General features: G+C 36.7%; 1 protein-coding gene across 2 annotated transcripts in view; it reads right to left on the bottom strand.

Annotated features, from left to right (window-relative positions):
* The window catches only part of LOC107746207 (calcium-binding protein 1-like), a 27,769-nt gene that overhangs the window by 6,809 nt on the left and 5,011 nt on the right, over positions 1-15,949 (bottom strand). Inside the window, exons 1-2 of one of the 2 annotated variants that reach the window (XM_016560329.1) lie at positions 5,435-6,364; positions 1,714-1,872 (exon numbers count right to left, since the gene is read on the bottom strand). The exons of the other annotated variant lie outside the window; for it this stretch is intronic. Of the exons in view, the coding sequence (XP_016415815.1) occupies positions 1,714-1,872; positions 5,435-5,563 (288 nt within the window). The 5' untranslated portion in view covers positions 5,564-6,364. Of the gene's footprint in view, positions 1-1,713; positions 1,873-5,434; positions 6,365-15,949 lie in introns of those variants that run through there. 2 annotated transcript variants of the gene reach the window in all.

Genomic DNA, 15,949 nt, shown 5'->3' with positions numbered 1-15,949 from the left:
TATATATATATATATATATATATATATATCAAACTGGTCGTGCTGTATTTTTCATTCACTAAAAACAGTGGTCACTTTGTATATTTTTGATTCACTAAAAAGAACCGGCTCTTAAGAGTCACTTGTTCTGGAATGAGAATACACTGGTCACTCTGTATCTTTTTGATTCACTAAACAGAACTGGCTCATAAGAGTCACTTGGTCAGGAATCAGACGTCACTGGACACTCTGTATGTTTTTGATTCACTAAAAAGAACCGGCTCATAAGAGCCACTTGTTCAGGAATCAGACTACATTGGTCACTCTGTATGTTTTTGATTCACTAAACAGAACTGGGTCATAAGAGTCACTTGGTCAGCAATCAGACTACTGTACATTGGTCGCGCTATGTGTTTTTGATTCATTAAAAAGAACTGATTCATAAGAGTCATTTGTTCAGGAATCAGACTACATTGATCGCGCTGTATGTTTTTGACTGACTAAAAACAACCAGCTCATAACTGTCACTGTTTTGTGAATCAGACTACACTGGTCATGCTGTATGTTTTTTGATTCACTAAAAAGAACCATTTCATTTGTTTCATTTTTTTATGAATCAGACTACAATGGTAATGTTGTACGTATTGTATGATTGTTTATGCCTGCATCAAGACAAATCAATAGAGAAATTTCTTGTCATTATCTGCCAGTACATTCATCACATTCAATGCAGACTATGTGATATTGCATCACATTCACAGCTCAGGTAAAAATTATTTCTTTTGCTGCGGCACTGAAGATTCAACAGCGGGGAAACGCTGTTGCTGAAATGCAGTGCAAGATTTATTAGGTCCTATATTTCTAATAATTATAAACCATTTTTTGCTTTCATTAATCCATTTTAAACTGTCCTGTGGAGTGACAAATATATACAATTGAAGTATAAGTCTCCCATGTAATCTCTCAGTGAGCTCATAAAAGCTGCTTGCATAAAGAATTATACAAGAATTGCAAAAATACTGTTTAAAATAGATAGCACAGCATGTCAAACCACAAGAAAAGAAGAAGTGAAGTGAAGAAGAAGTCACGTGACGTGTGGCCAAGTATGGTGTCCCATGCTTGTAATCTGCTCTCTGCATTTAACCCATCCAAGTGCACACACACAGCAGTGAGTAGTGAACACACACCCGGAGCAGTAGGCAGCCATTTTTGCTGCGGTGCCCAGGGAGCAGTTGGGGGTTCGGTGCCTTGCTTAAGGCTCTCATCTCACTGATGGTATTGAGGATGGAAGAGAGCAAGTACATTCACTCCCCCCACCTACAATCCCTGCCGGTACCGAGACTCAAACCCGTGACCTTTGGGTTACAAGTCCAACTCACTAACCATTAGGCCACGACTGCAATGTCAAATACTGTAATATTTTTGTATAAACTGTATATAGAAACTTTATACCAATTTTCATACAAATTTCAATTTAAATCAATAATAAAAGTATTGTTTTTTTTATTTGTTTGAAAATGTAGTCAGCCAGTCAATACAGCAAAATAAACTCTTTCAGGATAATACAAGACTTTATTTAGTGATGATAACTGTACCTCCTGCATAATGTAATATTCAATGCATATAGTCTGTTGCTCTGAATTCTGACATATCCACTTACAAGACACTGTACGTGAGAACTTGTGTTTGCATTAGCATATGTGTGTGTAGATGTGCATGTCCGGACTTACGTACAGCCTGCCGGCTCTCAGCGAAGCCCTTGCGGAGGAAGATGCAGGCAGGCCCGAGCACATTGTGCATGTATGTTGAGTTCTGAGCCAAGGCCGCGAGGGCCTCTCCAGATGTCAACCCTTCATCACATGACTGCACTGCTTTGTAGCTGCGCTTCCGGTCCTGAGTGCGGCCGTCATTTCCCAGCAGTCCCAAACAAGTAAGTGAAGAGGGAACGTGGGGTAAAGACACAATTAGAAACTACACAGACATCTGAAGGACACACTGGATGGACGGGTCAGTCAGTCAATTCAGTCAGCCGTCGGGTCAATCGATTGGTTCTTTCTGTTACATACTTCTATACCAGACAGTGAGAAAACAAAGCTGAGCTCTGCCTTCAGACTTTGTGCTTAATGTAATTTACCCGAGTCCAAATTGTTCCAGGATCAGCATTCTTCCGTTCAGGTCCTCCTGGGAAGGTCCTATTTACGAGTGGTTTTAGTTGGAATAAAATTGATTCTCTTGACAATTTCATGTTTCACTTTCTCTCTTTTTCACTTCCTGACTAACACAGGAAGGTTTATTTAGCACTAATGCAACATAAAGAAGAAAGAGGAAGCGCAGTAGGTGTGTAATCAGTGTTTGATGTTTTTTAATGGTCCGTTCAAATCGTGTCGGAAAGATCATCTTTATGAGTTCTGAGTAAATGGATAAACCTGCTAAATGGATATTTCTGGCAAGCTTTATATATGCTATATTTCATCTCTAGTGCACAAAATGTGTAAAAAACTAAATTAGGCCACAACATTCAAATTGTATGACATGAACGTAGTGGCACCTAAAGAGTTAATAATAAATGTTTGAACAAATAAAATGCATTAATGAGTCAAAGTTCCTATCTTAAAGTGTGTAAAAATGCAATAAATTCTAATCGCAAGCATCAGACAACTGAACAATATATATTTGGAAGCCAGAGTTATCGGGTCACAATATCCCACATCCAAGTTTGCATGAAATGTACCATTAGGGCGATGGTTGTTTGACAGGAACGTTGTTCCAAGACCAACAAGGGCTGTTCAGCAAGGAACATGTCCTACTTGGGTAAATCACATCGAGCCAGACTTTGCCCTCTATTCTTTCTTCCCTCTCAGCAACTGACAGAACCTTTAAGATCAGATATCATTCAAACTGAATAATTCATCCACTTTTATACTTGCGGCGCACTGCCGCAATACTATGCCATTTGATTGCTGCCATGAAAACAAATGATCACGCTGCGCTTAAGACGGTTTTAAAAGCAAATCCAAGTGGTTCTCGGCTTGTTCTCACAAATGAAACTCACTATAGCATTTTTATCATTGAAGGGTGAAGATGTGGGCTAGCTAACGTCATTATATGGGAGTAGATCCTTAAATAACCTAAAAGGTTAGTATGTTTTGAGAACGTAAAACTGCTCATGTTTAGCAGAGGGCTAATCAGGATAAGAATGAAACCAGTCAGCCAGCACATTATAATGACCAATTAGCAGACAGGCAGAGGAGGTGAAGAGTGTGCGGAATATCACTCACAAACACATAAAGAGCATCTCCCCAATTAAACGCAGACCCATAGGTTAATTAAAGAGAAAGCCGACGTCATCTCACAATAGAGCACTTATTGAGAATCAGCTTCTGAGATGTTCTGAAACCATAAACATCTAAACTGACCCTGTTTACTTTCTTAATGTACATTCCTGCTCTTGTTGTGTGCAATTCAGTGTCGCACATTATTCAGAAGAAAAAAAAATTTTTTGTTCCATCCCAGTTTGCATACTATCCATCCTAAATAGTTTGAATTAGAAGTAGTTTGTCCCAAATTGTAGTATATTGAAATGAGTATTCCAAAGGTACCGAATGGTTTACTATTGCCGGTGAAAATTTTAAGTGTAGATCCATCCATGAAGTGCAGATCCATGGCTAATATTGCCCATAATCCATTGCGCTTTGAAGGAAGAACTACGAACACAAATGAAAAGTGTTACAAAAAAAACTATGAACATGGTGAATTTACAGTAGAGAGGTAGAGAGGTTTAGATAAAGGAGTTTGAGTGAATTAATAAACAGCATCTAATCTGATGAAAAATAATTATTTCATCGGCAACAACATTGTGAACTTTCATAAAGATGTTTGGTCATTAATTAAAAAATGCATCATGCATAAACATGAGGAACGTTCTCCGAAACCCACAACTGGCAGATCAATGTGCCACTTCTTTTCTCTCCTATATAATAGAAAAAATTGTTGAGTAGTACATTATTGTTAACTAAAACTAAACTGTTGACTAATTGTTAACTAAAACTGAAATATACATATAATATTAAAATTAAAACTAAATATATAAAAATGTAAAAATAAATTAATAAAAGCAATAATAGTATACAAATAATACTAAAAGGCTTTCAGTAACAGGATGCATGATGCAACAGAGCGGTCTGTTAATTTTATGGTAGTATGTCTAAAACTTGCCTCTCTTCTGCTACACACTCAAAAAATAAATTTTTCACAAAGTAAGAGTACATATTTTATTGCATATATAGGACAAATTGGGATGCAGCATTTGTAACTTTTCATCAAAATATAATAACTTGCTCCGCCTCTGAAACGACTTTCCTTTCAGATGATGTCACAAATCCCTTATTTATTCAACTACTCCCCTCCAGCCATCTGACTCGCTCACTTTTTACAATCCAATCAGTTTCTGAAAAACAAAAGTCCTACATTTTTCTTCTTGAATATCCTGTTTTACTTGCAAATACAGATTACTTAAGTAAGACAGGTTTTTACATTGACATCAAATTGATTTTATTGACTTAAAGTATCATATTCTTGCTTTAGATCTCCTTTTCCCCCCTTCTCTTCTGTTCCTATTGTCCTGTCCAACCACATGCAGCTAAAGTAATCTGCATCCGACTGGTGGGCAAGATTGAGGTATACATGCACAAACACACACTGGCCTCATATACTGAATTTTGCCATGAGCCTGATCTTCTATGATACTATAGGTAAAGCCTTAATAATGTAATGGCAGCATGATGCATGCACATATGTGTCTTTGCAGACATCTCCTCTCGCACATGACCTTCACACTCCATCTGTTGCCAAGGCTGTAAGGTGCCAGCTTATACGTTCTTCCGAAAAAACCTGTGCCATTGTGCACACCGGGAGAGGAGCTCTTAGCAGGTGACAGCGCTAATCCTTGAGCGCATGCATCCCAAGTCATCTAGAGCTGATTGAGAAGAGCTTCAGAGAACTTTCAGAAGCTACTTCAAACGTCATTGTCAAGAACTTTACGATTTACTCTCATTAAACGCAGGTACATTAAGGCAGCGTATCATTAAAAGTATTAATTCACAAACACATCCGGCAACTTACAAGGTCAAAGATGGCAACCAAACACCCAACATCCTGATGCAATATCTTTTATGTTATAGGTTACACGTTTTTGCTACTCCAGATTGGTTTCTTTAGGTTTTCAAGAGAATACAACAGCTAGTTGTCTCCACTAGCATGCACTAGCACAAACTGAGTCTCTCACTCAGTCCAGAGTGTTCTTTAAGAATTACCATGATGGTACTGTATACAGTTGTGTAGTGGAATTCAGAACATGGCTATTAAACTTGTCTCTGACAGTCCATGCAACACAGTCCAGGTCCGAGTCGAGTCTGTACCACACACACACTCTCAGCTATCAGAAAGAGCATCTTACCTTCTTGGAGAAATTCTTAAGCGGTGATTTAACGCAGTTTCCCATAGTAAAGTCCCTTCTGCTAATTCTAGGCACTTGAGAGTCAATGCAGCCGCTTGCGCGCGTGTGCGAGCATCCACATGTCTCCATGCATGGATTACAGATGGTGAGATGAGGTCTGCAGGCTTATCTTCTAGGAAAGATGGATTTTAGGGGAAGGATGTAGATGATCCAGGGGTGGCGATGCAGGACGTCAGGGTGACAGGAAGGGAGGAGTGACGGAGTGGATGGAGGGATCAGAAAAATGAGACATGTGTCTCAGTGTGAAGGGCTGCTCAGAAGAGAAAAGCCAAGATTGCTTGTTCACTTGCTTGCACTCTCTCTCTCTCTCTCCCTTTCACCCTCCCTTCGTTTTCCCCACTGTCTCTTTCACTCATTTCCCTCCCTCCCTCACTCTCAGCTGCTCATTTTTAAAGCCGTCCATCCAAACAAGGCGAAAACAGACAAAGAGGCTCGAACGGACGAGCGTATCACCTTCCCCCGAGCAAGATGCTGAAGACTCTAATCCAAAAACACACACACTGGCGAGCGCGTGTGCACGAACACAGTCTATTACACACATACGGATGTGGGGCTATAGAGCTAAAAATACACACACTTGGCGTGTAGTCGTGCCGCTCAGCTACGAGGGCCAGCGTTCAGATCAAAGACCGGCCGTCAAAACACAAAAGCCGCATGTGAAAAGGTGAAGTTGGGCCACACCAGGCACGGATGTGCCAAGGCTGCCAAATCGCAGCACACCGTCCGAAGGCCACGGCAGGTTATTAGGGGAGGACAGGAAGCCCTTCCCAGAATTCACCTGCTGAGCTGGCACTCGCCCACAGAGCCCGATCGTTTCCTGTTTAGGCCGCTCTCACCTCAGTCTCTCTTTTTTTACATACAAGTTTTATCATTACAAAAAAATTTGATCTTGAAAGGGATAGTTCACCCAAAAATGAAAATTCTGTCATTATTTATATACCCTCATGTCAACCTGTATGACCCTCTTTCTTCTGTGGAACATAAAAGAAGATATTTTCAGAAATGTCTTAGTGTTTGTTTTTTGTCCATGCAATGGAAGTCAATGGTCACCAAAACTGTTGGGTTTCCAGCATTCTTCCACAGAACTTCTTTTATTTTCCGCAGAAGAAAGGAAGTCACACAGGTTACACATGATGACAGAATTGTCCTTTTAACATCTTGAATGTTAGACAGCATTGAGATGAAATAGTTAAAGAAAAAAATAGACAAAGAATTTTTGCCAAGATGACAAAATTATAAATGTAAATTTGTGAAAGTATTTTCTAATTTAGCTGAGCTAGCATGCATCATTTTTTTGTCCCAGTAGTTTTCCATTGGACTGGATGTTTGGTGACATTTGAAGCATCAACCTCTAGAAATCTAGACTGATATCCAGTATTGGCCAATATATCATTATCGGCGTCAAAATTTAAATCAGTTATCGGTTACTGGCCAAAATTTGCATCCCTAATCAAACTCTGAGAGGAGATTTCAATAAAAAATGATAGTGATGTTTATTTGAACATGTTACATGTATTGTTTTAGCATATGGTAGCAAATTATTTATGCAAATCAGGTGACAGCACAAACACACCCACTATTCCAACACAAGCACCTGATTTGGCTCTTTTAAATCTTCAAAATCTGGATATATGCCTTGTTATACCTCTTCTTAGCATTGGCTTTTGGTCTGACATGTATGGTTGGCTTAAAAATTCAGTTAATTTGGCATCTGAGTTTACATTTTTGAGCTTTACAAAATTAAAAGTGAAGGAGAGCATTATTTTTTATTTATTTTATTTGAATTATTTAAGTTGATTTAAATTTAATTTAATTTATCTAAAGATTCTGATATTTTTACAGTATTAAGATGTTATTGTTGTTGTTTTTTTTTCGTTTTTTTATGTTAATCTTTTTTTTTTTTTTTTTTTACAGTCTTCAGTTCTTTGGATTCCCTTTTTTGTAACGCCTTATTGTAATTGTGTTTTCAGCAATTTTTTTTTCGTTTTTTTATGTTAATCTTTTTTTTTTTTTTTTTTTACAGTCTTCAGTTCTTTGGATTCCCTTTTTTGTAACGCCTTATTGTAATTGTGTTTTCAGCAATAAAAAAATGCTCCTCTCCATCATACAATTATCTGATGAATCACAGAGGCTGGGATCACTACTGCCCCCTACTGCAGGCTATAATTGCACAATATTAATTGTGTTTTGTAAAGAAGGTGCAATCTATAATAAACCTAATGTTCGCACTCAAACTAACAACAATTTTGATAATATGCACTGATATTCAGATGTATTTAGCAACTGGTTAATCTGTTGGGTGGTTAGTGAATAAGATGCAAGTGATTGTTAATGAGAACATTTAGTAAATGTGTAAAAAAAAACAAAATTCTCATCAACCTCCCTGCAGATTAAATTATTTATGTAATTCGATTCACATTCATTTTATAGCTCTGTATGTCAATACTTGTTTCATTTGTTTCTAATTTAATTTCTCTTAGGGGTTTTTATGAGACACCCCAATTCATGAGAACTCCTGAGCTATGAAAATGCAACCTCTGAAGACATCTATTTTCCTCTACATCATCAATATCTCTGTTGTGAGCACATTTCACCTCCCTGATTAATTCTCAGCTGCTCTATTGGGTTTACTCATGTGTGGCTGATCTCTCTCTCTTTCTCTCTCTGTCGGTGAGGATGATTCATCTAGCTGAAGCCAGCCTCTTCACCGGAGGCTCATTGTGAACTTCAGAACACATCAGAAATCAGAGCCAGGCGCCGTCCGCTCTCATAACGTCAACTCAGCAAGAGCACACGCACCAGCAGCGCAGAAACACACTCACACACATGCATATATCCATACATGCTCAGACTGGCTCGCAACACTGTGCCGTAATCGCATAACTGTGCGTGAATGTATGCATAAATCTTCCACACGTGGTGATTTAAGTCATCTTTTCACTACTGTAATGCTTACAGGAGTGTGTCGAAGTTAAATAAACAGTGCTGATTTAGTGCTGCGGGTTCATCACAATCTGTTTAGCCGGTGTTACTGTACACTATGTGTACATTTCAGTGACATCATCTGTTTCAGCCAATCACACACAATATTTTTATTTTTTATTTTTTACAGAGCTGCTTTGCATGCATTAAACATACAATAGACAGAGTCAGTGTGCCAATCTGATACAATCATCTTGGCCCCTAAATGCTGTGATTAAACAGTTGTTATGGTGTTTACTTCGATTTGGTTCATTTAAAATGTCTTGACTGTCATCATAACTGCATTTTAATAGTCACATCTGCATACAATCCACACCTGAAGGAATTTAAACTGAATAAAAACACCTCAAAAAGTATTAATATGGGAATGCTGTATCTAGTGTTTCTAGTGTTAGTTATATTTTAGTATTATTTATATACTTTTATAGTTTTTATTAATATTTGGAATAATTTCAGATTTCATTTTAATTTTCATTTAAATTATAATAATTTTGTAACAAGCTTTATACTATTTTTTTATATTACTATTTAGGTAAATTTTATTTTTTAGTTCAGCTTTAGTTTTTATTTCATTAGTAATTTTCAGGCTTCAACTTAAACTGAAATTTCAGTTAATTGCCAACATTTCTAATTTTTGTTTAGTTTTCATCTAATATTTATATTTTGTTTTATTTTATTTTAGCTTAATGTCAAATGTTTTTAATAGTTTTAATGATAATAATCCCATTCCAATGTGATGGAAAAATCTGAAATACTATCAACCGTGATTTTAACATCTCTAATATGATTATTTATTTGGTGATCGAAATTTAATATAGGCCTATTTTACACAAAACTGATCTAAAAATACAAAGTAATGGTATTCATTTTGCAAGATCAAGGTCATGTGACGACAGTGTAAAATACTATGGTTTAGCTTATTGATATCCTAGCTTATTAATAGCTTATTGCTGCATATACATGCTGTTTCACATACTATTTTTACTACATGTTTTTACTATATTTTTAAAAAGTAGGCAGTACACAATACACAATACCAGTACACTAATTACTTTCTTACTCTATTTAGAATTTTGTCTAGTTTTCCAGTACAAATATAATAAAACATATATTTAGGGTAAGAAAAAATATTAGTTGTCTTACCCCATTGGCAGATATTTTTCCTGTTTTAAGCAAAAACCATTACATTTTGATACATTTTTCAGAATACTTAATGTCATATTACTTCTCAAGTAAATGTATCTTAGAATAAATTACAACCCTGTCGACTTTTACTTGTGTTTGTGTTTTTCATTTGTTTCTTCAGCTAAAAGTGTCTGTTCAGTGAATAAAGGTTAAATGGACTATGCTGTTGAATGACATATACTCTCTCTTTTTCTATTTAGCAGATCTGTAAGAGAAACAAACCCCATGACCTTGATGTTGCTGGCGTCACGCTCCTACATTTGAGCTCCAGGAACTCGAGTGTTTGAGCCACACACTCACAAATCGGATCATTCTGACAGCAATGTTAATAAGTACTTCTTCATTTTAATGAAGATGTGAGGTCATGGATAATCCTGTTGGACACGGCGACAGGCAGCTAGAGAGACAGGAAGACGAGCAGAGAGGTTCATGTTCATCTCGAGCGAGCTGTCGGCATTTGAGCTTCCTGCTTCGTCTTACACAATCACACACGCTTGGACAGGGGCCGTCCTCCATGATCAAAGATTAAAGAAAAAAATTTTTTGAGAACATTTACAGGAAAAGATCAACTTTACAAATATATCATGAATATCCTGATAGCTATTTTACAGTGTCTGAAGGAAATGTGAGAGCTGATCTGCTGGGAAGTATTGAATAGGTTATTCGCTTTAATACACATTTCATGTCGGTTTCTCAAAGGGGAGCCGGATTTACGCTCAGAATTAGACATTTCTCTTGAAATATTCATTCATGTTCTTCTAAGAGCATCAAAAATGTAGCAGTTCTTCAGAAGTGTTGTTCTTTTCCCCATCCGAACGCTTCATTAGCTCTAGTTTCACTCCTTCTTCCTCTCCGCTCGACCCTTCACACTCACCTGCCGTTCCCGAGTGTCACGTGCTCGCCTCGGGTATAGCGCTTTGTTTTGTTGCTATGAAGACTTGTGCTAAACACATAGATGCTCTTAGTACATTTTTTATGAATGCTTGTTTGAAAGCGCCTGAATGCGCATTCCGATCCCATAGGAAAGAAAAATCTCAAATGGAATCTCTTTAATATTGCAAGAATTTCACATAGACTAAATGGAGAGCACATGGAGACTTTTGGCTAATTGAAAATTCTGTCATTTGCTCAATGCAATGTCTTTCCAAGCTCATAGAACACAACATTGTTTTGCTCTTTTCCATACAATGACAGTGAATGGGGACAAAAAGTACGACAAAAACACTATAAAACCACCTGTGTGCTCTCTCTCTCTCTCTATATATATATATATATATATATGTGTGTGTGTGAGTGTGTGTGTGTGTTTCTTCTGTGCATTAGATTTGATGTCAAATGAAAAGACACATGAGAAAAAATTTATTTGATGTCACTGAGGTCAAACCTAACATGATAGGTGTTGAAACGCCGGTTTTGAGTATTGTATATAAATAGCATTTAAGTCATATAGACTACTATATAGACTAGACCTGAGAATATTATTTCAATATGAATTTTTGCAAGTTCAAATGATCTGAATGTGCTGCTATCCACATTGCATATGCTCTATACTCATACTGTAACGTCGACAATTGCATAATTTGCGTTTATTTTGGAGTGAAAATGTCTCAAGAACATAAAAATCAAAAGAAAGAAATAAAATGTTGCATGAAAATCAAGCTGTACTTTTAAGAGCACTAATATTTTGTGACATCAAAATGTATCATAATTTATATATTTAAATTCATTTTATATTTTTTATTTATTTTTTAGATTTATTATATTTTGTTATATTTATTATATTTTTTTATATTTTCTGTTTGAATATTTCCAAATTCAAATGATCTGAGCTGCTATCCACATCATTTTGCGTATGTCAATAGTTGCGTAATTTTTGTCTATTTTGGTGTGAATCTCACAAAACGTGTTAAGAACATCAAAATCAAAAGAAATAAATCAAATGTTCAGCAAAATGTTCATACTTTAGCATTTAGATCTTTTCAAATTAATTTTATATTTTTAATTAATTTTCAGTTTTTTCTATTTTATAATATAATTTTATAAAAAAATATTTTTAGATTATATAATATTTTTATTATATTTTAGGAATTCGGGTTTTTTTTCTTCCTATTTTTGGGGTGAAATGTGACCTGCATATTGTGAGAATCACCTTTTTTATTTCTCCTGAGGAATTAAACAGAAGTGAGAACTCGATAAAGTCTCTTGAGCTATGAAAGCTCAAGCTCAAAGCAATAACACGCTCCTCTGGGATGTGCCGAGGAAGGAATTTCAAGGTCTATTCTCTCTCTCCCTCTCGATTACGCAGACTGAGAAAGGCTTAGAAATTCTGCATTCCCTCCCCTGCAATCCATGAGCGAATAAAAAACACACACATCGGCTTCTATAAATAGCACAGGACTTTGAAATTGTATGGAAGACAGAAATGACGTGGAATTTACGACACAGCCTGTCTCGCTTATTCACATATCCTCTTTTTCTCATCTATTTAAGCCCGGTTCTTTCAACTATCCCTCCGTTTGCCTTCCACCCTCCCTCTTGTTCTCTATCTCTCCCCTCCTCAGACCCTTGCAAGGTCGGTGTGACCCAAGTGGGCTGGAGAGGGAGGGCGCGAGCGGCTGAATGCTCCAGAAAAAGCCCAAAGAATGAGCGCAAATGGAGCCAAACGAGTAAGAGGCAGAGCTAAACTGGTTCTGCATCACCTGAGTGTTGTGTATTTCTTACATAATACATAAAGGTCTCTCACGCTTTATTCCTCCCTGCTTCTTCATATCCTCATCTCCTCCATCCACCCATCCCAGTTTGTCACCAGCAGGGAGGAAGGATGCAAGTGACAGAATGTCATTTTGTCAGAAGAAGTAGTATCTCTGCCGGAGCCAGAGAGCCTGAGACGGGCAGCCCCTGCTGGCAGAGCAAAGGCATTGATCTGAAATCTCACTGTGAAAACAATGATGCAAAAAAAATTGTGCTTTTGATGCACGCAGCACATCTCCAAAAGCAGGTTAGTGGCATAATTCGTTGTTAGTGAATGTAAGTCAGGTCAAGTGATGCCAGTGTTACGATATTAGTCTCTTCTGCCTCAAGAGAAAGAGAGAGAGTAAGAAGAAGATTGTGCGTAGAAGCACAAGACTTCTGCGACACACAGCGGCTGAAAAGAATCCGACAAGGAAACTGACCAGATGGAGATGTTGTGGAAAGATATGCTTGTAGTTTAAAACATCTGCTCTAAAATTAGATGGTGCTAATTCAGTAAATTATTTAAAGAACTCTAGTTTTGCATGCATCCAAATAATCCGTTTATAATTGGACTAATGGCTCAATCGGACTAAGAAGTCTTAATGTAAACACCTCAATCTCAAGAAATCTTGGAAGGGGTGGTGTAGACCTGAAATAATCTGATCAATAAGAAAGAATCAAACACTTTCTCAATTGGATTCAAAAATACATTGCGCACATGCACAATGCCATGATGCATATGTGTTTTACATCATACAAACTGCCGTATGTTTATTTATGTCTCAAGTCCTATAAACAGAACAGTGGATAAGACTGAATATTTACAAAGTATTTGCAAACAAACAGAACTTTTAGAATCTGAAATCTGATTGGATTAATTCCGATTGACGAGATTAGTGCATGTAGACATACCTATTGAAAAATAAAGTTTTCTTATAAAAAAGTGAATGTACGTTATAGAGCCTGCAGTAAAATAATGTTTTGGTTAAGTAATATAAATGCTGTTTGTGTGCATTTTTGCACGTATGCCAGTTCAATCAGAAACATTAAATATGCTTTTAGAAATTTCTTTTATCTACAAGAGTATAATGGTAGAATTCATTAGATTGCATAATGAACATTTGTGAATGTTGGGAGTATGTCGGTTCATATTATGGTAACAGGTATGGTGAAATTTTCATTATTTGATTTTTGATTTTTCAAAAATATAATTCTGTGATTCATTAAGTTATATAAATCTGCGATAGAATTGATTTTAAAAATTCAACCTTTCTAAAAAGTCAACAATATTAAAGGTGAAGTAAGCTTCAGGAAAAGAAAAACGTCCTTTTCCGGATTTACCCCAGTTCATTTTATGTTAATCTTTTTCTCCACATTTCTACTATTTTTGAGTTGCACTGACTTTTGTATATTTAGTCAATTGTAGCATCCCAGTGCAACAGTGTAAATAGTTCTGATTGGCTGTTTATGTTGCAAAGCATTATGGGTAGATGCTATTTGTTCTCACCCTCTTGCAGAAGTGTAGTACTTTTAATAGGGTGGTTTTGTAAAACATAATATAACTTTTAATCTTGTTCTTTGTTTATTCCATAAGAAATGTTCCTATATTAGGACCCACTGTTTCTTTCTTCTCTTCTATTTCTTAAAATGTTTAATTTTTTTAAGTGCTTCTAAATAGATCCAGATTACAGTTTTTGAACTTGTAACAGTATCAGAACCCTTTTAGGATGTTTTTGTGGAAGTATAAATAAAGTATACGTTTTTTTCTGCGTGCATTTCAAAATAAAATAATTTTTTAAAGATTTGTTGCTTCTGTTTTTCCTGATTTCTTTAAATGTATTGTTTTTTTAAGTGCTTCAAATTAGAGTTTTTGGACTTGTGCTAAATTAGGCTCATTTGTGTTCCATTAAAAATGTACATTTAAAGTAATAAGACTTACTTTCAGGTCGATGAAAGACATTTTAATTTAGAGCCATATCTACCTAAATATCTTTAGCCCTCCTTTCTTCATTCTCAAACAAAACCATTTCTAAATCCAAAACGTTCTTTAAGTAGATATGAATCTTTGAACCTCCTTTTACGAGTGTGTATATAAAACACACTGCTTGCATATTTAAAACTTGATTTTATAATTAAAACCACACGTATCAATCAGCCAAACACTGTTGATCATTTTAAAACTAATGTGCAACCAGATATGGCTATATGTTCTGTCATGTACATTAGATCAGTCTCAACAGGGTGATGAAACTGAACTCTTCAGTTTCACGGTTTCAAACTCTACGTGTCAGGTAGCTAATGGATTTGAATTTTTTCACTCCAGCACAAAAGACAGCTTTCCCCTCTCCTCTCTAATCAGGTCTTGAGCTGCTATATTTAGCGCCTGCTGGCGGAGAATGATTTCTGTAGGGATTGTATGCAGGCCTTGATGTTACATAAGAAAATATGAAACACAGCATTTGAGGAATATCAATCCACTATGAGGAAAAAATAGACACGGCAGCACTATAAATACAGCAGTGTTTCCCTTCGCATTAAAATGCAGGGCTTTTCTGGATGCGAGCTGAGCTCATGTGTGCACGAACATGTTGTATGACATCGCAAACGTGTGTCACGTCAGTCACAGCTGAATGTTCTTTCAAGAAACGTGCATGCTTTTAACTTTTGCACATGTCTTACATTGAGGGGTTGTGACAAAATGACTGCGTGACATTTACGAGCCAAATACTAATGATGCCTGGGAGGTGCTTGAAACCGAGCAAAAGTGTCAAATCTGGGACCGACTCAACCTGGTTCCTAGCAATACTGACTCTTAAGTTTCTGACTGCAAGAAAAGACTTATATAGTGACAGAATAGGCATCTCGTGACGTTTTCAGGTGTAGGTCTTAAAAAAGGCTTAGGGGTAACAATGTGATTTCTGTTGGACCTGTATTACATTTATAATGATTAATCAAAACTATCCTGATTATAGGCTGGATTATAATGACACACTGCTGGATGGGCTTGGGAAATAGTGCAAACACACTCTCTCAGCTCTTTATAAATGCTTTTTCCAGATAAGTGCCCTTCTCTTCACATACAAATTAAACAAATTCACTTTCATTTAATTCTTTGTTTTATTTCAGCACAGGCAATGTGAAGGGTTTCTGTGTGCTTTTGTGTTCAGCTTGGGCTATAATTGTTGAACATGTGCTTACAATAGCGAAACATGTCGAAAATCGACATTTGAAGTGTTGCTATTTGTCTCTGAAGTCTTGCGATTTCAATTCTAATAAATGGGCCAGAATACACTTTGCTTTAAATCTAATAATGCCAACAGGTTTGTTTGTGTCACGTTGACACACACACGAGGAACGAGGAGACGCTGGAGAATACTTTACCAAGACTTTATTTACAGGAACCAAGGGAGACGAACACAGGAAGACCTTTATCGGAAGACGTACAACAGCGGACAGAGAACACTTTTTATACACACAGGAGGGGGGGCTGACGAGACACACCTGGGATCAATGGAAATTAAACATGGGAAACACCTGGGAAGAAATCAACTAAAT

The sequence above is a fragment of the Sinocyclocheilus rhinocerous genome, unplaced genomic scaffold (genome assembly GCF_001515625.1).
Source record: "Sinocyclocheilus rhinocerous isolate Xijiao unplaced genomic scaffold, SAMN03320098_v1.1 scaffold4545, whole genome shotgun sequence".
NCBI classification, from domain to species: Eukaryota; Metazoa; Chordata; class Actinopteri; order Cypriniformes; family Cyprinidae; genus Sinocyclocheilus; species Sinocyclocheilus rhinocerous.
The sequence above is the reverse complement of the archived record's forward strand: the minus strand, read 5'-3'. Positions and strand labels throughout refer to the sequence as shown.